Source organism: Homalodisca vitripennis, chromosome 1 (assembly GCF_021130785.1).
Source record: "Homalodisca vitripennis isolate AUS2020 chromosome 1, UT_GWSS_2.1, whole genome shotgun sequence".
NCBI lineage: Eukaryota > Metazoa > Arthropoda > Insecta > Hemiptera > Cicadellidae > Homalodisca > Homalodisca vitripennis.
The window spans coordinates 127,657,692-127,681,184 of record NC_060207.1 but is presented as its reverse complement, the minus strand read 5'-3'; the positions used below and the strand labels follow the sequence as shown (position 1 = coordinate 127,681,184).

General features: G+C 32.6%; 1 protein-coding gene across 1 annotated transcript in view; it reads left to right on the top strand.

Moving 5' to 3' along the window:
- The window catches only part of LOC124371185 (eIF-2-alpha kinase GCN2-like), a 111,836-nt gene extending 106,070 nt beyond the window's left edge, over positions 1–5,766 (top strand). The window contains 3 exon segments of the mRNA XM_046829503.1: positions 302–488; positions 1,266–1,420; positions 5,311–5,766. Coding sequence (XP_046685459.1) covers positions 302–488; positions 1,266–1,420; positions 5,311–5,437 — 469 coding nt within the window. The 3' untranslated portion in view covers positions 5,438–5,766.
- Positions 5,767–23,493: the final 17,727 nt, after the last annotated feature.

Here is a 23,493-nt window from a genome sequence, read left to right as displayed (position 1 = left end):
CCAATAGATAAATATTTATTGTACAATACGTTTTCTGCTATCACAATGTAATAAAAAAACTGGTACATAGTCAATGATCATTCTGGGAGTTTCTTATTATCAGTCGGAGGGTTAACCTCTTAGAGAGCTTTAGCCTTATCTCTAGATTATGAGGAGGATCTGAAAATGGCATCTTCAAGCCACTATCATACTGATAAATCTTAATTTACTTAATTAATATTGTTAATATTTATTTCAAACATAATTTGTTTTGTAAACTTGGCTATTTTGTTCCATGACCTTATGCATTTGCCGTGTGCAGGTTCCATGAGAAGAAGGTGACGCAAGGTGAGTGTGTGGACAACATGTTGCGGCTATGTGACACCCACACCTCCTTGCGACCAGAGACCAAGAGTGTTCCTGTTATAACAGAAGTGCCAACAATCAACATTGTCTTCCTGATTGGAGAGAAACTCTCCAGTGCCATGAAACGTCGTTATGAAAATCAGGTACACACTTGGTAACTGAGCTTGATTGGTACATATCTATTTTATAAACAGGAAGCATCTTTTTACTCTCTAAGATTCTTTGAAATAATAGTTGTGGAATTTAATTTCTTGAATATTTTGTTTAACTTTCAGATATAGTTTTGAGACAGAATTGTAAGGTAACTTTAGTTGTCTAAATTAAGTAAATCACTCGAGTAATTGAGTCCAATCATAGTTTCATGCATGCATTTTCAAAGCTCAAGGTTATGTTTACTTTTTACTGTTCCTCTATAAAAAATATTTCTTAGTGCACATGTAGTATCTTACCAAACACAAATAATATATACAAACTGAAACTAATACTATTAATTGAAAACACTATTTCAAAAAGTATTAGTTCCACAATTTAGTGACAGCATCAGTAGCCTAATATGTTTACTTACAAAACTAAACACAAGTTCCTCATTACACTTTTTCCAATCAATTAGCCATCACTAAGTATTAGAGGTCTGAAGTATATAAAAAATTTAGTTTTTGTATTGTACAATAAAAAAACTCATAATTATTTCAGGAATGTTTAGTTCTTTCTTTGATAAACAGATACAAGGAGAATAGAAAACAATTATTGATATAAAATGCACTGGTGATAATTTTAAATTGATGTAGAATAGAAAGGGAAAATGAACTACTAGTGTTTTTGCACCTTCTGTAGTTTGTATTTCTGAAAGAACTTGTACCATTCTGAATTTATGCTCCTAAGTTGCCTAAATGAGAATATGATAAAACCTATGTCTGCAGGTGCTCAACTCTATCCTGTCCACAATCCAGCGCCTCTCAGCTAAGGTGCGAGTGGAGGTCATAGTCGTCAACATGGAGGGGGAGGTCATTAAGATGCTGGCCTCATACATCGAGTTGGACTCAGATGACCAGGACCTGTCTGCTGTCACTAAAAGGTATTTCAAGATCATGATAGACAACAAAAATCTTTAATTGTAGAAATGGAGTCTTAATTGCATTTTTTAGGTTAAAAAAACGATTTCCCTTACAATATCCAATTGATAGCAAATTAAGTACCAATGTCCAACAAGCACAACTAACACACATTTTGTACATCTTGAAATAATGCACACCTTGTGGTCAACAACCAGTCTGTGGTAGAAGGCCTAGTCATCTGTAAGCAGGCGATCCAATACTGGTACAATAAAATGGTTTAGTAAATTAGAAGCTTGCTAAGAAATTTCATCTGGAGAGGGGGGTTTGGCCATTTAACTATCAGCGGGTGCAAGTCTCGAGAAAGAAAATAAAATTAATTGCCTTTTTATGCTTTAATACTTAAATGAAGTAACCATAAAGTATTATAAGCCTCGGCTACATTATAAACAGGAGCAGCAAGTAAATGGAATTTCTTGCTTAATCATGTTTTCACGGTCCAGTGAGGGGGGGGGGCTCTGCATTTGTTACAACAAACTTGTGCTGACTCTATTTTTCTATGTACTAAGTTAATAGATAGTCTCAGGTCAGTTGCAAAATGCCTTTAGGCTACAGGAAAAATTGGAACAATTTTTGCCACTATATAGGAGTGAATATCCAGAAAGTAAGTGTTCTGTGGCTCTAACGACAGGAAGGAATTTTTTTTCTTGACACATTGACTACACTGCTATGTAGCTTGATTCCTCTTCTCAGTAACGAGACCGGTTCAAGGTCAGTATGTTGAGAACTGTCAACGCGACAATATTTTTCATGAAAAATGTCAATTCAATCTCCTGCCAAATGCGAAATAAGCTGCGTCATCTGTTATGTCATTTGGAAAGAAAAATCTCCGGTTGAGGTTTGTAATGGGGTAAAAATTGTATATGGTGATAAAGCTAGGAATCATACAAGTGTGTCCAGGTGGTGGCACAAGTTTAAAAACCGTTGTACGTTTGTGCATGATAATAAGAGGAGTGAAAACTTACAATTGTGACTGAAATTCTGAAAACAATTGAAAATGCGTTCCCTAACAATCGCAGACTGTAAATGAACTTTTTGCAATATTTATAGAAATCTCCAGATCTCTGCTACACGAAACCATCACAAAAACCATAAAATATCAGAAACTGCCTGCGAGGTGGGTCCCAAAACAGCTTACAGACCAAGTAGTACCTAAGTAGAAGCTCATTAAGCTATACCTGCCATTCATAATCAGTCTGCCAGGGTTTGCATAAGTGACGTCTACTATGATTAGGGTTAAGGAAAATATGAGGTATTTTGTAAATATTGTTTTGAAATTCCAGTGGTGCAGTCGGTGTCCCACGCTTGCGCACTGTCTACCTACAACTGTTAGCAGTCCGCATCAATTACAGCATCGGTCATTTAATACATCTGTTAATACATATTTCAAATTCCCCTGTAAATTTAAAATTCCATCATCTGTGAAGTATGTAACTGTTATTTGTTTTGTGTTTACTTTTGCGCTAAAGGTGTGAAAGCAGTTAAAATTCACCATAAAATTGTGTAGGAGGGAGAAGGATAAAGTGTATGGACAAAACATTATCAGTGATGAAGTGATATTTCAATAGAGAGAGCTTTCGGTAATCACCAACTAATCATTGAGGCGCAGAGAGTGAATAATAACATGAAAATTAACATTTGACTATTTCTTTGTTAGCAGAGGAGTTTCTTCCAAATTTCAAGAAGTGTTCTCTATGACATTTTTATTTAATGTTTAAACTATCGAGAAATATGTTTTATTAAGAATAAGAATAAGAATTTTATTCTGCCAGAAAATATTCCACACAAATACATTGGCACGTCAATACAATGTTACAACTTTTGTAATACAATGAATATTCTAAAAGTCTTGTTTTGTCCACACTGTTGAGATGTACTCTTCCACTGAATAGAATGATCTTTTACATAGAAAATAATTTAGTTTAGCTTTAAATTCCATATCACTTAGCATCCTTATATCTAATGGTAACTTATTGTATAGTCTAATAGCCATCATCATTGGGCTTTTGTCGGTTTTAGCTAGTCTAGTTTGAGGTAAGTTGATATTGTTACGACTTCTTGTTTCATAATTGTGAACATTTTTCCTTAGGTTTACTTTTTCTAAATTAGCTCGGAGGTAAAGTAGGCATTGTTGTATATATAAAGAAAATAATGTCAAAATTCTAAAACGTTTAAAAAGTTCTCTGCAACTATGATATTTATTGACTCCTGCCAATATTCTGACAACTTTTTTTTGGATGATGAATACTTCATTTGCATAAGGAGAAGAGCCCCAAACAATCAACTATATTTGGGGATTATTATCTCTATTGAATAGTTTACTGCATTTTTATCATTCATGCCCAGAAAATTCATGTTAAAATCACCACATATAACACATTGCTTATTTAAACGATTTATGTAACTTAATACTTTCTCCATGATGTCAAAGAAAATTTCAATATTACCATTACAACTACGATATTAAAACCATTAAAAACAAGGGCATTGTGGAGTATTGTAAATAGAAATAAAAAGTGTAAAACAAAGGAAAGTGTAAATAATTATTTTAAGCCTGATGATTTTAATGAATTTTTTATAAATGTTGCCAAGGAATATGTAAATGTGAACCAAAATAATTATAGTTTTAAGTATTATTTAAGTCAGAAAATTGTGCCTCATGATACAAGCTGTTTTATTTTTAGAGGTATAACAGACTGTGATATTTTAGATATAATAAAACAATTAGCTCCTAAAAATAGCATGGATCATTTTGGTATGACGAATTGTTTAGTTAAACAAACAATAACTTATTTTGTAACACCATTGACTGTTTTAATTAATAATTGTTTAAATTTAGGAATATTTCCTGATGTTTTAAAAATCACCAAAGTTCATCCTATTTTTAAAAAAGGTAAAAGGAATGAAATAGGAAATTACAGGCCAGTTGCTATTGTGCCGGTTTTGTCTAAGGTCATGGAATTAGTCATATGTAAACAGTTATTACAATTTTTGGAAATGGAACATCTGCTTTGTAGAGAACAATTTGGATTCCGAAAAGGGTTATCAACAGCTCAAGCTGTTATTTCTTTGGTTGATATGGTTCTAGACTGTTATGAAAAGAAAGACTTTGCTGCTATAACTTTCTGTGACCTTAGCAAAGCTTTTGACCGAGTGTCTCATAAAATTTTGATTAAAAAACTAGAACATTATAATATTAAAGGGATAGCTTTAGATGTACTTAGCTCTTACTTAAAGAATAGATCTCAATATGTAGTAGTAGAAAAAGATATATCTCTGTGTAAACCAATAACCTGTGGAGTCCCACAGGGCTCTGTTTTGGGGCCTTTGCTGTTTTTAATTGTAGTGAATGATTTCATTATTTCATTATTGTATGATGATGTCTCTCCAGATGCGGAAAATTTTGAAATCCTATCACAGCATTTTGCTAGGAACAATTTGATCATTTCTTTTTTCATCAGAAGAAGTATTTTGAAGGCCCTGCAACAACAACAGTAGCGTCAAATAATCGCATTGCAGTTACTGTTAAATCAGGTGGTAATTTTCTTTGACGAAAGCATATAAAAAGTTGTTTTTAGTTATGATAAGTGCCTGTATATTCATGGCAGTTAAAGTAAAAAAGAGATAAATTCTAACATGTAAGAGAGTTAGAACCTTTACTCCTGCCATAATGGATGTCAAATACTACTTTGAAGACATTTCTTCATATAGATTTTCTTGACTACTCCCATATTCAGTTATAAAAAAAGTACCATAAAGCTCTTGCAGATCTTAATATGTGAAGTATCACAAACGGCTATTGCAGATCTTGACTTGTGATTTATTTTTCTAATTAAAACATTTCTGACTTCAGATTCCCCAAACACAAGAAGATGGTTTCTAGACTCAGTGAGCAGATTCAGGAGATGAGAAACAAGAAAACTGTTGCCACCATAGTGCTGTACGGAACAGTGGACAACACCTTCAAAGTGCTCTTATAGTACAACCTGTAGCCAGTAATCTTGATCTCAACCCATTTACAGGTCTTGATTTTTGTTGCTTTATTATGTTTCTGTTTATAAATAAGTTGTCTATTATTAGTTTTCTTATTACAGAAGCATAAAATTAGATCTGAAACATAAAAGGATTAACTATGTTATAAGTTCTAATTCAATGAAAGATGGATAACTTTTACTCTTTTAGAGTTTTAGTTTATATTTTTTTAGCAAAAACTGCATTTAGAATTACAATTATTTTATGAATTGGGTTTTATTATATTGTTTTAACTTATTAAGCATTTTATGATTGCATAAAAAATGGATTCTTACGATTCTTTGTGTTTGATAGTAAAGTTAACTGTATTTTGTACTTAGAAATGGTTCAACTTCTGGAACTTTTTAACATTACTTTCAACACTAGTTAACTATCATTAATCTCATTAATCAATTATAAATGTTGGATATTTTTAAGATTAGACCTAAATATATTGAGTTTAAGAATCTTGGTGCTATAGTCAATTTTTTTTTAATTAGCCAAACAAACAGACTAGACGTCAGTACAGTGTACAAGAAAGATTGATACAGTGATCACAACAAAACCTATTAAACAGCTAGTCTCCTGACATGATGTAGAATCTCCACGTATTGGACATAAAATTAGTTTTCGTTGCAACCTCTTTTAAGTGTGACGATTCTCTACCACCAACTTATTTCTACATTGTAAACACAGAGCAGTAGAGAATCGACTCTAGTTAAGTTATTTTGTTGATCACTCAACAATTAAACATGTTTTTTAAGTAGAATGGGTATAGGGTGAGCTGATTTACAGAATGAAGATTAGACACCAGTAACACATTACCTATTCCAAGTCCTAATATACGCTCTATGCAAATAATTTTGAAGTCATACTTATATTATTGATCTCATGATATTAAATTCACTAATTCAATTTATTTAAATAAATTATAATACATGAGGAAGAATAGCAACTTGGAATTAAAAGATAGCTTGATTTCACTGTAAAGGATAGTTTTTATTAATCCTTACAATAGCTTTCAAACTGTAACTTAAATATTACTTAATAAATCCTGTTTCAGTATTGGTATTTTAAAGTACACGTGCATATTACCTACTGTCAACTGTCCCATTAAGAAGCTGATTGCATTGAAATGTGGCTAACCTTCAAGTTATATTATTACAGTTATTGAAAATATGTTTTAATAGTTTTATGCAGAGACTTTTGTAACACCATGTGAATATAGTTATATATCGATCAAATACCGTACATAACTACAACATAAGATGGGCTTATTGAAGTTTGTGTCAAGGTTTTTAATGCAATTCTTCCTCATGTTTTATGATTATCATAACATAAGAGTTCTGTAAACTCAATAATTTTAATAACACAGTTCAAACTGTGAATAGACAAGAATGAGGGTCATAAACTGTAATATGGTTTCTGAGGGATAGTAGCAGACTGTAATTATTAACTGAAAATAAATCTTGAAATAAAACTATGAACTAAAGTTGAATTACTACATTGACTTCATTATAATATTGGCAAAAATAAATCATATTTGAAACTAATTTCTAAAGTGTTTAAAATAGTTTAAATCCAAGAAATGGTTTTTATTGTCACAAATGTTAAGCCTCCATAGTTCACAAAAATGGAAAAAGAACCATTGTTTATCTTATTCAAATATGTTTATTGTTGAAATACGTTTATCAAAGGACACAGACAGGGGAATATTCCCAGAAATTCAGGAAATCTGGGTATCGTGGTTTTGTCTAACCCATCTAGTTTTAAGTAATACGCTTATTTATTTATTGATTAAAGAGCATAACATTTTCTAATTGTCTTTGTAATATCTGTTGTTTATTTCATTTAGGTATATCATAATTTTTAAGCTATTTAAAAAAGAACAATATGTTGTCTTGTTTATTTTAGACTCTATTGACATGTGCGATTATAACTTGTCTTATCACATTTTCCGTGACTTTATTATCAAAATCAGTGTAGTAAATTTGTTAAATAATATATATATATATATATATATATATATATATATATATATATATATATATATATATGTCAGCTGATCAGTTTCAACATTCACCACTCTCAACTCTGCCAGTGAAGGTGAGACACAAGATTAAGTGTGCATAGTGGGGGGAAGTCACTCAGGGACTCTATATAAGGTGTTCTGGGTTTTAGTTGCTGTAATAAAGACTCCTCGACATCACTGTCACCGTCCATGACCATGTCAGGTTCCAAGAAGGTAACACTGGTTATGATGGCTTGAACAATGTTTCGTTTCCCTTTTTTATTTAGATGAAGGCCGTGTCTTGTGTGGTTGCTTCTATGAAAATTAGATATGTCAATGTAAGATAAATTAATACATTTGTATAACCTCCAAATTATAATTCATGACATCAATCTTTTTATTTAGATGACTGGTATCATATCTATGTGGTAGTATACTCACAGCACGTAAGTTCGTTCTTAAAGCAACATTTAAAAGGGTTCAAGATTTAAATTGTTCACTATATTTATTGAATGACTCAGTTGATCACAATTATTTCAACCAGCAATTAAAAAATGGCATGATCTTTTGAAAAATTTTTAGTGAGCTCATTTATGTTATCTGATATGTAATTAAAGTTTGCACCTGTTGCAGCCACCACTGAGATATAAAGTTTATCTTCAAGTTGTTGCTCGAGTGTATGTGAAATGTTTCTTCCATGACTATTACAGAAAACCAGCCGCGCTGGGGCTTTAGGCTACAGCTGTTTGAACTATCATTCTGTATTTTAGTTGTATTTGTTTTCATCTAGTGTTTTCTGCAAGATTTATTGTAGGGTTCTCCTATAGTGTAATTAATTAGAATCCGGTTGATGTATCTCAATTTCAGTTTCAGAGGTTTCGGCCAATAAGTTAAACCTGTTTTCATTTTGGATTGTGAAGTTCATAGGGCTAGTTTTATTTAATGCATGTCATAAAAAGTTAGCATATAATGTCTCATTAACTCAATTTAAAGTTTAAACCAGTTTTTTTTTTAAACCAGAATGTTTAGATTTGTTGGTGACAGTGACTCTTGGACAATGCAAGTTAAAATGAAAACTTAAAATATGTACAAATATTTTAGTAGCTATATTTACATCAGTAATTGAATACATCAAAGTCCAGTCCACATCAATTCCTAGACTCCCATTTAGTTTTTCAAGCCTATTGGGAGTCAAGAGATGTTGGCCTTTTTGAATTAGAAACCATGTTAGATCCTTCACCTATTATAGAGAATTCAACTCATATACCAGCATGGTCAGATATTACATCTTGCTCTAGTAAACAACAAGAACAAAGATTTTTATCCACATCTGTATAAACATTATCTAGGCAGAATTCCTTGTAGGTGTGTTATTTATGTTATATAAGCTTACAGACCTCAATACATTTACAAAGTACTGCACATCAGCCTTCACTAATGCAAAGTATTATGAGGAACACCCAAGTACTCGTTCATTAATAATAGCTCTAGCTTATCAATAAAAACACTAAACTCAGAATCGGGAGTTCTATACACACATAAAATAATGAAGTTAAAATCAGTAAAAAAGATAGCACATCCCTTACATAAAACGTCAAACCAATACTCAGAAACATTTATATTTACAAATTTAATGTTATTCTTACATATATAGATGTCCCACCACATTTCAAGGGATGTTTACCGCAGTAGTATGAGGCCGCAACACAACCATTCTGTACATAGAGTTGATTTTCCTCTTCTGCTAACCAGTGTTCATTAAGACAAACCACTTCAGTTGAGTTAAGACTTAATAAAAATATCTAATTGGTCTACTTTATTGTTGAGTGACTGAATATATAAAATAAGCACATTTACATTAGATACAGTTTTTGTGGTAGGAATTATTATGATTCCTATGTGAGACTATACTAAGGTTATTACTTAAAGCCTAAGTATAGCCTAAAAATAGGCTCTTAATTTTTGGACAGTTCACTATGTTTGATCTTATGGAGTTTTATTGGCCTAAAAAGAGCAGGCCAATCAAACTTAATCGGGCCAAATCCTGAAACCTATGTCTAGCAGGATTGAATTTGGTACACTGCAACCTTCAGACCACAGGTCTCTCTTGAGAAAATCTTTACTTAGGTCTAATGGTATGCCAGTTTTGAAATTGTTATAATTACCATAGCGAGCTGGCAAAGTCTTACAGAAATAGTTTTCATCTTCTTTGACTGTTTTTAAATATGCTATGATTCGATCTTTGTCCATTAATGGCTAAACTAGAAAGGAAAATCCAGAAACACTTATCACTATTACTTACCTGGTAAGTTCCATGTATATCTTTTTTTCTGGGATTTAAAACATCAGCATAAGGTGAGCTATTCTGAGGGCTTAGCCCTCCAATTCGCTGAAAAAGATTTTGGTAGTCAGGACCTTTCTTACATTTGGAAAGAATATGCTGACTTTCTACAACCTCATTTTCCATGTTCCAGTGCAGTTGCTTACGCTTATTGATCACAGTTGTTCAGTCACTGTCATTGTTACTAAATGAACAACTTTTAGGCAAAGCTTGGTGATAATTTATACTGTTAACAACACTACCACTGATCTGTTTGATTTCACTTACAGGTTGTTGTACTAGTTGATCCCTGCTGGATTTTAATACATAAGTATAGCTTGTGAGATTTCTATAAAGTAGAAAATTATGGTTACCTAAAATAGATTTTGTTTTCTTCATGTAGTGTATTTAACTGATTTCTCATTTCTCTCTGATGCCCTGTCAGAATTAAAATCTGATCTGTTAGCAATTTAATACAATCTAAACACTTATAAGATACTTCGTTCACGTTTGAAGGTTAATTTCAGTATCATTTTTAATCTCATTTATGCACCGGCAACATCTCTAAATTTGAAGATTTCCAAACTTTTCGAAATACTTTGTATTTTGCTCTGCAGAAAATCTTTTAGGCTTTAGAATTATTAATAAAATTACAAGTACTACACTTCAACGAACAAGCTCTTGGCACCATGGCGTCAACGGTCCATAGCTCTTCAATGTGCTTATATTTGCGACTTATTACTGCCTTTGATTGCACAAACTACTAAACCAATGTTACTACTCAAAAGTATTATGATACAAATATAATTTTCCATTTTGTAATAATTGGTTCCAAGATTTGTCTTAACAAACCATTATTATGAGACCTATGTCACTTGTTTTGTTCTAGTGTTGAAGTAGATAAGAGCCATGGTTGTGTTTTAAACAATATTTTTATTTAATCAATAATATTAAATTAGGAAATCCCTTCTGGCAATGCTCACACACTGGATCTCTTCTATTGGTGTCTAATGAATTTTAATCTGTTAATGAATTCATAATGAGCCGCTGGTATATCTGAAAGCGCTGGATCTGAAGTCAGTGTGATTTTGTCTGAAAGAATTATGTAGTTTACTAATATAACAAAAGGGTTAATTTTTGTTGAGAAAATGTTTTGTGTAGATTAACTATGCTAGTGTTTAAATGAATTTTAAAATCAAATTTCTTGTAAATTCACTTTTTAATCTTGGGGGCTAGGCCGAACAGGAATACAAGACCGGAGAGTGTTTGGGAATTCAAGGGATATACAAAATTCAGATTACAGACTAATTAAAATTCTCAAAACAATCCACATGATGGTTTTTAATGATTACCAGCTTTTCAAAGACTATTGGAAAATTAATTAAAATGTTGTTTTTCATAACCTCTGTCTTTTGAACAACACTTGCATACAGTGTGGTGCCTTTCATTTCACAGAGGAGGTTACAACAGGACATATGTTGTCATAATGGAATAATTATTGTTTTACCACAACTATATGTAAATGTCAAACTAAAAAAAACTAATTTTGTAAAAATTTTGAAAAGAAATTTAGGCTATAGTATATAACAATGCAATGGCTTTTGCGTCACTTTCTGCTACACAAAGAGATTCCAGGAAAAGGACCTTACTGTTTTAAATTTTAAGTACAAATTCATGAAATCAACCCAGTTAATAGACCTACTAACAAATACTCATAAAAAAATAGCAGAAGTAATTGAGCAGCAAGAGGTAAACCACGGCTTAGAAGTTCCTTTTATTGAAAATATCTATGTATGAGGGAGAGGCATCACAAAATCATCATGCAGTAGTTTATTGTGAAAATTAGTTATGATGAAAACTATTTTTATACTGCTCCTATAGTAAAGTGTACTTTTTAAACATTGTTCATCTTTATATTCCTAGAAGATATCATAAATATGTGGGCAAATTTGGCATGTATGAATAAACTATTTTACATGCAAAAATATTTTATATTGAAAAATGAATTGATTTGTGCAACAAAATTATATTGGATAAGTAACCATAAAAAGTTTGCAGTAATTTTATCTATTTTGAAGCATGTTGTGTAGCATGTTATTTTAAAAATATTTTAAGGTAAATTACTCATATATAAAATTTTAAAACAAAATGTAACATAGGAAAATGTTTGCCATGTATTAACACAATTTATATGTTGTAAAACTTTCACACATCTGAGTTTTAAATTTAAAGAGTTTTATTTTTATAGAAGGTAAAATTAAGCAGAATATATTCATAAAGTGCTTTCTATGTGATGTTTGTTGTTATAAACATGTAGCTTTCTATCTCTACAAGTAGTGTGAACTTATTACATTGTTACAGGGTTACAAGTTTGTCCATTTTTTGGTAGTTTAGTTTAAGATAGTATTTATTTGCTGGATGAATAATTGGCTGAGAGATGAGTAAAGAAACTGAGGTAGAGATGCACAGAACAATGAAGCAATGCAAGAGTGTAACATACATGTTTGTTAAGCCAAGGCAGTAATCTTCATCACTATTATCCCCTGTGAGTACAATCTAACAGCTTTAAAATATTTTCCTTTATGTATTATCTTGGCTATAGTATACTGATTAAAGAGTGGTCAATTATCACCAACAGTAGTAACAAATTATTATTTTATTTACTTCTAGTTTAAAACTATTGTTATAGTTTTGGATTATTCAAATTGATGCATAAAACTAACACTTAGTGATTTAGATTACAAAAACCATATATATGGTTTTATAAAAATCAAGTTTAAATTAAATTTAGTGTATCTAATAGTTTAAGATAAAAAAAAACAAATGTAAAACATAATATATTTTTCTAAGCAAAATAAAATTTAATAAGATAAATGTAATAATATTATAATATAACTTGATAAATATTACAATTTTCTTAAACACCTAAGAGTAAAAAACATTGTTGTAAAGTAACTATAATTATCTATATATTTTTCTCACTATTTAATTCAGTATAGTTTTTAACATTATAAACAAAAAAATGTTATAGACACTAATATTATCTCCATTTTCAATTTGAACTGATTTTTATTATATGCATTACTTTTTTAAGATTTATGAAAATACCATGTGAGACTATAAAATTTATATATAGTACATGTTTCTAAGATATAAAAACAAATATGGCATCGTAATGCAGGCCCTTGGTCACAGACACAGTGTCTATCCAGCCTGCAGTCAATAAAAGATATAGAACAGACAGTTTTGTCTAGAACTTGTATAAAAAAAGAAATGTTTTCTTCATAAGTCAAAGTCAAAACTCTTTATTTACATGATCTTTAAGATCAGTAGTTGCGTCAATTTACATAATAATACATTTCGTATACATAGACAACAAGAATCAAAAAGTTGTACACTAAGGGTTGTTCTGTGGTCTCCATTCAAAGAACTCAGTGACGGAGTAGAATGGGTTGTCTTGCAGCCAGGCTCGCAGATCTTTTCTAAACCGCTGTCGGTTGAGGGCTTCTGGTAGTGAATTCCAGATCTTCGCACCGATGTAGCTTGGTTTCTTTTCCGTTGAGGCTTGGGTATGTACTGGAAGGCAGTAGTTAGTAGCATGTCTTGTATTGTACTGGTGAATTTGTACTCCGCTTCTCACTGTTGATGGCATTTTGATGTGAGCGTAGGAGACTACTTCTAGGATATAGAGGTTGATTACTGTCATAATTTTGAGTTCCCGGAAGGCTTCTCTGCAGGATGCTCTCAGTTCCAAACCTTTAAGGCTTCTAACTGCTCATTTTTGTTGCAAGTACTCGCTGCAAATTTCCCATTGTGGTTCCTCCCCACACTGCAATCCCCTAGCGAAGATGAGACTCAAACAGTGCGTGGTAAGCTATTTTTGCACTATCGATGTCACTGGTGTTCTTAATTCTTCGTATTATGTAGAGTCCTGTGCTTAATCTATGGCAGAGAGTATCCACATGAGGTCTCCAGGATAGCTTGTTGTCCAGAGTAACTCCTAGGTATCGACAAGAAGAAATTTCTTCAAGGTCGGGTAGTCCTGATACATCTTGTTTTTGTCGTCCCAGTATTAGTTGCTGTGTCTTAGTTTCGTTAACAACCAGGTCGTTATTGTGGCAGTACTATATTGCCATGTTTAAGGCCACAAAGCTGTCTATATCCAAATGTTCTGGTCTGGGTCTTCCAAGTAGCAGTACAGTGTCATCAGCATACATGAGTGTATCACTGTATTGTTGAATGAATTGTGGGAAGTCCTTAGTAAAGAGGATAAAGAGTATTGGGCCTAAAACAGAGCCTTGGGGGACTCCTCGGGTTATTGGTTTTGCATCAGAATTTACTATATTTGTTCTTCCATTTTGTACATGTTTTATTGCAACTTTTTGTATCCTTTCAGTCAGGTAGCTTGTGAACCATGACTTGGAAGAGCCTTGAATTCCAAGGGTAGTAAGCTTTGTAAGAAGATGTTCATGATCCAGACAGTCAAAGGCTCTGCTGTAGTCCAGTAGTATTGCTGTAGCGGTGTTTCCTTCTTCAGTTTGGTCAAGTAGGAACTCAACCAGATTAATGAGGGCGGTAGTTGTGGATTTTCCTGTGAGAAAGCCATGTTGATTGGGTGTTAAAAGTTGAAATGTGTTGAGGTGATCAAAAAGTCGTGTTAAAACTATTTTTTCTATTATTTTTGAAAAGGTTGGAATGAGAGAAATGGGGCGGTAATTAGCTGCTCCAGTTGTTGTTCCTTTTTTGAATTTTGGGTACACTTTGGTCATTTTTAGGGCAGAAGGAAAGACTCCTGTTCTAAATGACTTGTTGACAATATCTACCAGAGGGTTGCCAGTTCATTCTCACACAACTTCAAAAGTTTTGATGAAATGTCATCATATCCGGCTGAGTTCTTTGTCTTCAATGACCTTATGGTGTTAATCATTTCATCCCAGTTTGTTTCTGTTAGGATTAAATGCGGCACATTTCTGTTAAATATTGGCTGGGTTATTTGTTTTCGTGTAATTCCGCTACTTTTTATAGTTTCTTCTGCGATAGATGTAAAATACTGATTGAAGTTGTCTGCAATTTCTTTGGGGTTTGTAGTTTCTTCTCCGTTAATTTTGAGTCTTGTTAGCGAGTTAGCTTCCTCAGCTGTCTTGCGTTCAGTGTTTATTACATTCCAAATGGCTTTAGATTTGTTGTCCGCTTCCAAGATGGTTCTAGCATTTGTCTGTTTCCTCAGCTCTCTAAGTTGTAAGTCATATTCTTTTTTTAATTGTGAGGCATATCTTTTATGCTCCTCCCTACCACTTGCGTGGTAGGCATTTTGAGCAGCCAGAAATTGCTGTTTTAATTGAAGTGTATTGGGGTCATTGGGAATTGTTTTGCTTTTTTTATTTCTTTGTTTTAACTGAACTAAGGGGCACGCTTGATCTAGTGCTCCCTGGAGAGTGTGACTAAAATTATTGTAGGCTTCGTTTACATTGAAGGATTTATAAACATCTTCCCAGTTTTCATTGGCCAGTAGTTCTTTCAGTTCTCGAAGGTTTCTGGTGCTCATTAGTCTTCTTTTTATAGTAGAGGCATTAGTTGTCTTTATCTCTTCGAAAAGTGTGCACAGTTGGCCTGTGTGATCTGATATGGCGGTGTTTATAACTTCCGCATTGATTTCCTGTGTTGGTATGTTGGTGCAGATGGCGTCTATTGAACTTTGAGATCTATGTGTTATACGGGTTGGTGGAAGATTGATCCTACGCAGTCCATAGCAGTTTAGAGTGTTATCCATTTGGAAAAATTCATCTCCCTTGTTTAGGCAGTCAATGTTAATGTCTCCAATTAGAACTTTTGGGTGTTTTTCTGCTGAGACTGTTTCAAGGGAGTCATAGATGACATCTAGTCCTGTTTCTAGGTTACCATGTGTTCTGTAGATACCTACAATGTAAAGATATGATTTCCCAAAAGCTATTCTCAAGGCAGCTATCTCACATATCATTTCAATGGAGTGTTCTTTCATGTTGATTTCTTCCGCTTTTTCACTTATTGTGGTTTTGACATATATGGCGACTCCACCTTTCAGGTGAGATTTGCGACTAAATCCTGTTTTTAGAGTGTACCCAATAAGTCTTGTATTTTTGAGTGTTTCTTCTTTTTGTCCATGTTCAGTCACTACTACTATATCAGGTTTTAGGGTATCCAAAAGTGCATTGAGTCTATCTATTTTATTGGAGATTCTATCTGTGTTTTGATGGAAGATCGTTAATTTATTCTTGTAGCTAAGGGTGCCTTGTTGAGCTTTGTGTTGGTTTAGAATAGGGTTATGTCGTATTGGCTGAATTTCCTGTGAGGGGGAGCTAAAAAAGATCCATTGGTGTTATGGTTGTTCTGGGATGCAATTTCAGTTGGGGTGTTTAAGTCACAGTCCTGAGTGTTTTGGTTTCCAGAATCAGTATTATAAACTTCTGCCTGCAGTATAGTTTGGTTGTTGCTCTCTGGTGATGAGGATGAAAGATGACCTAAAAGCGCCGGATTTGGAGCTTGTAGTCCATCTCTTCCACTAGGGGCTGGGTTGCCAGTTGCTAGCTGGTACTGATGTTTTGTTAAACCCTTGTAAAAGTCTATGTGTTTATTGAAGAAATCATCATAGCTCTCTTCTATAGCTTTAGGCTTTGCATTCATTGGTGGTCCCTTGCCCAAAATAACTTTTAATTTGTGTTTAATTTGTAATTTGTCCTCAGTCTGTTGATTTTCTCCAAGAGATTTCAGACCCTTCTTCGAGCTTTGTGTGTTAGCAAAACTTGTGTGTAGGTTGCAGTTAGGTCTTGTTTCATTTTGAGGTCGTTTTGAATGGCTATGAGTGTTTATTGATTTACTTTTGGCCATCTGAAGAGAAATACTAAATTTATTTTTTCTGAATGTCCTGGTTAGGGGGGATTTGTTTGAGGCAGTTTGTTTCTTTGCCACTGGAGTCATTTGAGTTTCTTCTTCACTGGGTAATTTAACTTTACTTACTTCCGCTTTTAAGGTTTTAATGGCCTCCTCCAAAAGATGTTTTGATTTCACTTCCACCAACTCTATTAAAAACGTTGTGTTGTCAGTCGGGGGGTATGAGTATTCAAGTTTTGTACAGAGTTTTGGTCAGTTTGAGTTTCAGTTTCATAGTTTTTATAGCTTAGAGATTCTTGTTCTGATGTTAAATGTTTCTTTAAGTTTCTTTGTAAAGCATATATGTTTTTCTCTAAGTTGTAAATTTTTTGTTTGTATTCATTGATTATTTGATTTTGTTTTCTGTCATTTTCCTCAAAGATCCGCTGCATTTCTATGTGCATCTTTTTTTCCCTTTCAGAATTATTATGTATTTCTCCCATCTGGTATAAGAGTTCTTCCAATTTTAACGTACATATTTCTCCCTCTCTTTCTAGTCCCTCTGCCTTTTCTTCTGCAGCTGTGAGTTTCGATTCCAGTTCAAAGTTTTGTCTCTTCAACAGTTTGTTTTCCTCCAGTAGAGTTGTTCCAATTTTGGCAGCCAATTTTAGTTTGTCTTCATTGTTTTCTAATAGGTTTTCTTCTGCTAAGCTTTCTTCGAGATTTATTACCGACATGTTTAGTGTATCACTTTCTTTGTATATTTATATAATTACTTCAAGAAAAATATTCACTTGAGTGATGTTAAGTCATGCTTGAAAAAACTTGAACAATGTTCCTACAAAACTATCACTTGGCTACAGTAAGTGAAAGCTAATATTTTTCTCACAAAAATTACTTATTTCAAATGTTTTTATGTAACAGTAGGTATCAGTAACAATAATATACATTTTTAATGATTGGTTTCATAAAAGCAAGCAATTATTGGCATGTATAAACCACACTACATTAGATCACTATCACCTATCAGAAGAAAATATTGTCATAATTCATAGACAGACAATAAAATACAAAATTTAGTACTGATAAAAATAAAAGAGCCGTTTTTTTCTCAATCTCTGATGACATGACAGCCAGACACGTGGCAGGTCTGCGGTTAGGGCAATAGTCGATTACACATCTTCCCCACTACATTTGTCACTACCAAGTTCAAGTAATTAGTTGCAGTCAAATAAAGGTCCCCCCTATTGATTCTCCAGCCAAATGCAAGGGAATAGTGCACCAAAAATCTATTGGCGAATGTGCCATGTTTATGGAAAAAACATTATGAGTGATAATGTTGTATGTGGATGGTTTAAAAAGTTTAAAAGATAGCCAAACTGACTTGCACGATGAAGGAGGTTGAGGACACAAGTCTGTCACTACAGACAGTCTAGTTGAACAAATTTACAAAGTGCTTATAGAAAACTGTAAATTCAAAATAAATGCTTTGTCTTTGGAATTTCCAGAAGTGTCAAAATCTTATTATTTTCTGTATTGTTTCAGAATATATAGGCTACAAAAAGATTTGTGCTCACTGGGTGCCAAAAATGTTGACTGACACCCACAAAACTCGCTGAATGGCTTCAGCTTTGACATTTCCTGAATTGATCCTTGAATTTGACGTTCGGTCATCTTTAAACTTTTGACGCAATTCACACACACCATCACTCGTGATATTTTCTCCGTAAACATGGCACATTCTCCAATGAATTTCTGCTGCATTATTCCCTTCTTCTTGTAGGAAACGAATAACACTCCTCAATTTACATTTGGTGGTAGAATTAAAAGAGGTGGTCATGGTCATACTGCCGCAGCTCAGCACAAACTCGCAGTGACAAATGTTGCAACGGAGAAGATGTTCGATCGACTACTGTACACACTGCGGACATGTCACATATCTGGCCATCATAACGTGAGATTGGAGATTGAAAAATTAAAATGGCCTAGTATATTTAATTTTAGTGCAAACCTTAAATAATATTGATTTTTTTATTAGTTGTTTCGTAAGATCTAATGGCACAATATATTTTCAGCCTTTTTCTAAAACGTCACTGAAAATTCAAGGCCATATCACCAATAGAATATAAAATCAAAACAGACAAAAAATTAATCAAATATAAATACAGACACCAAAACAACATCAGACATAAATACACCATTCATAGGAAGCTCCCCCTCAATCACCAACTATCTCCCTTTTAGACGTTTATTTAGTTTCTTGTTTCTTTACTCACCTTAAGGCATGATGTTTTTATTTTAGGTGCTCTCAAGTGTTTTGAGTTTTACTCAGTTTTATGATGTTTCAAGCATTTTTGTTGTGATTAATTTATAGTATAATTTTTTGTACAATCTGTATAATGATAGTAATTTAGTTTTAGAGTTATTTAAACTGTGATTTTTGACAACATATGAGAATTAAAATGTTTGTTAAATATTTGTTTTGTTTCTTTAATTTACCTTTTATTCTTTAAAGTAGTTCTCAAGTGACTTGAATAAGTGCACTTATTAAAAAATTCCAATAATTTACAAAATTATTCTTTTATGAAAGTACCTTGGAGAGGTCCATGGATTAAAAAAATGGAGTTGGTTGACATGTTTGGTAAAAAATTATAAACATTCTTTTTATTAGTTCATTTTGATCTCTAGAATCTCTTCTTTAATTTGATATAAAGTTTATTTCAATTAGCCGTATATATCCTATTCAAATATAAGAATTTGTTAAAGCATGTACTATATTTCAGCCTTTCTAGCTCACCACTCTTATGTATTGTTTTGCCTATTTTGTTATACCTTGTTTACCCTTTATATACCCCGTTGTATGTGCTGAAGTGTATGTTCTCCCGCGAACGTAGACTATCCGTCAGTGTGGATATCTGGAGCCTCCCCTGGAGCTCTCTTTGGTCTCATCTACCTCTGTTTCATGACATAGTAGTGCCTCTGATTCATCTGCTGCCTTTAACTCTCTACATAAAGTTATTGCATCTTCATGTCTCAAATTTCAACAAAGTATTCTTGATTTGAGGAAACAGACAAAAATTTAAACTGGACAAATCAACACTGTAAGGTGAATTTTTCAGCAGTTGCATCAAAACACTTAGTTGTTGTCGTTATAGTTGTTTTAGTGGTTAAAAAAATCGGGTTTGTGAGCTGAATGAGACAATGCTTCCCAAACTCCATACAAATATTAAAGGTCATCCTAATTGGCAACAACTTTTTAGTTGTTTGAAGTTTTGTAACTGATGATACATGATTTGAGAGCATGACTGGTTACGGACATTATGCCATTATTATGTGTTATAAGAACTGAAAATCAATATTTAAAGAACTGGTGTCTGCATTCTTTTTCCGGAGGTAAATTCAAAAACATAAGTTAGGTGAAATGTGTCACATATTAGAACACTATCTTGAAACTTTAAAAGATATCAAAAGATGAGTATGAATAACAATGGTTTTAAATTGCTTCTAATCTCTAAAGACTGTTTATGTTTCATCTATATTTTTTTGAAGTGACCGACAAAAATGTTTGGTATAAATAACAATGGTCACCATCTTGCTACTTTTTATACAATTAAATGTTATAACTAGCTAGGCTCTCTAACCGTGAGGTCATGGATTCCTGCAGAGTTCTAAAAAATGTTCAAATGGGTTTAGACTTATTGTTCCTTAAAACATTCAGTTTAATACATTAAGTTTACTGATCGTATATTAAAGTTCCATGTTCATTTTTGTCAAAGATTCAATTTTTCCTCTTGGATAGAACAAGTGTATTCTATTTATTTAAATTTAGGCAAACGGCTATACAAACAAGACATGCCCATTGGTAATTTTTTTTACATTCCTAAATAAGATTCTCTTTAGATTTCTACATATTTTGTCAGTGAGGATTTTGTCATATTTATTGGAAATTTCTCACCATAACAGATCACTGTGAATCGTTATTCCAGAGAAAGTTTTATTCCAATTAGCAGTTACCTGCAGTTTGCACGAAATTTTCAAATTGAAGCCATATGATATTTTTAAATGGGTAAGTAGACATATATCAGGTACATACTGTTTCAGTTGTTTATGGTTAATAGGATCAGAGATTAAGGGAAATTGCAACTGGCTCTTATTTCAGGATTTGTGTGCATAGGGGCTCTTGTGATCACGTGCATAAACTCTATTTCTCACGCCAAAGTTGGGTTTGCTTTGTAACCCCAATCAGGAAAAAATATATTTACATACCGACAATTTCGCCCACAGTTTCTGTGCAACATTTTGTATATTTGCTTGAATAGCTCCTACGATTTCAGTAACACTTGAACTATTTTAAAGCAATGTAAAGAAAGTCCAAAGTCAAAGTTCATAGCTTTCTTAGTGAAATCACTTGAGATGTATTACGATAGGGTCCTATCATATTTTAAAGATGGAATTAGTCATATATCATGTATCAGAGTCAAATTTCACAGCTTTCTTAGTGAAATCACTTGAGATGTATTACGATAGGGTCCTATAATATTTTAAAGATGGAATTAGTCATTATATCATGTATCAGAGTCAAAGTTCACAGCTTTCTTAGTGAAATCCCTTGAGTTGTAATATGACAGGGTCCTATGATATTTTGAAATGGAATTAGTCACATATCATGCATCAAGTACCCATTTTTCAGTGTTCATAATTAAGAGGACCAGAGGTTAAGCAAGATTGCGAGTAATTCTTATTTTAGATTTTGCACTTTAGTTCAAATCATTTCTATTTTCAACAAAAAATTGGACGTTGCTATTTTTACCCGAGAAGCAATAAATATAAATCTCTATATCATTTAGTAATGAGTTTGGATTAAAAACAGTAGTTTTCTAAATTGTATGGATACATATATTGTTATTGAAAATTTAAAACTAAAATCAACATCAATAATACAAACACATTTCAATACTTACATTATGACAGTTGTCATACATATGTAAAGATGATAGGATACATGATACAGTAAAGTACATGTTCTTGCTTCCCAATCCATGTTCACAATATTATACTGTTTCCTAGATACAGTCTAGGAATTATATCAATATTTATATACCTAATCAGTCATATACCCCATCAGTGAGAAATGGATGTGATGTTCCCTAGACGATTTTTTGTCATAAAAATTGCATTTAGTGTCTCATGTATTGCTTTGTGATTCCACTTGCTATAATCACGGACTCACTGCGATCGCAGGGAGGGAATGGTTTGTTGAATCAAGGTTTTTTCAACAGTCCCACCACTTTTGCTCCTTCAGCTACTGTAAAATGCTATCCCACAATGTCTAACAAAACCAAATTCAATACCTTATATGTAAACATTCACAATTTAGTTCATTAGGTAAATTCAAGATTATATTAATTGGTTTGCCTCATTGCCACAATGTTCCTCTATTTTTGGTCAAAAAGTGTCTACTTCTAGCCTTTGTAATCACCTAAAATAGAACTAAGTATTTTATGTTATAAAATTAAGACATTTCATGGTAAAACTTGTTTTATTGTATGGTGAACCAACAATAAGAATAAGAATAAGAATTCGTTTATTGTCATAGAGCTTACACGAGCATCGACACAAGTCATGTATAAAATATAAAAATTAGCATAAGTCCAGACAAGGAAAATTCAGTACCCAAAATATGAAGTTGCCAAAACAGTCACGCCACAATTTAAATTATTTTAAAATATAAATAAATAAATAACAAATTAAAACAGGTATGTAACAAATAAACAAACAACAAATAACAACAACAAGTAAAACACAGCCTCAGAAATTACAACACAAGAATTATATAACATTGATAAATTTTTTAATATAGTTTGTATAAATAAAAAACCATGACATTTAACATTTAAAATCTAATCATTAAAACTAAATAAGTTATGTCTAGAAACTAACAGTTCTACAGTCAAAAAATTCTTTCAATGAATAAAATGGATTGACTAAAAGCCAGGAATACAATTTTTGTTTAAATTCATTTAAAACTATATTTCAAGATAAGTGGTCTTAAACAGTTGTATACTTTCAAAGCAACAACTGTGTGACTATTAATAGTTTTGTTTAGTCTATAAAATTCTATGGATACACTTTCTTTATTTCTGGTGTTATACATATGTCTGTCACTGTATGTCTTCAGGAGGTTCAGGATGTTTGAGTATGTAGAGCACAATATTCAAATTATATATAAGTTAAATATTGTTTGAATTTTATTTGCAATAAAAATTGGTTTACAGTGAGCTAATGGTTGACAACGTGCAATAATTCTAATGGCTTTTTTTTGTATAGTTAAAAATTTCTGATATCCTACTGCAGTTTCCCCATAGAATAAGGCCATATCTGAGCACTGATTGAAAGAAAGCAAAAATATGCCGTTCTGAGGTAATCAGTGTGCACACAACACGTGTGAGACGTCTTAAGAGTAAACAAATCCTGGAGAGCTTAGCTGATAGGTGATCAATGTGGGATCCCCATGTTTAAATGATCATCCACACAAACACCCAACAACTTCACATTATCCAACAATTCAATATCAGAATTAAATATTGTAATTTACTTGTCTGAGGCTAAAAACACTATATGCTGTGTCTTGTTTTCATTCAACAAAAATCCATTGGAGTTAAACCACAATGATGCTTGTTGAATGGATTCCATTGAAATTTGTTTCAATTTCATTCAGATCATTACTACTACTTTATAAATGGTTGTGTCGTTCTGCATATAATATAGTTTTAGAATTGACTGAGAAAGGTAAGTCATTGATAGCTACCAAAAACAAAAGTGGTCCGAGAACAGAGCCCTGAGGAACT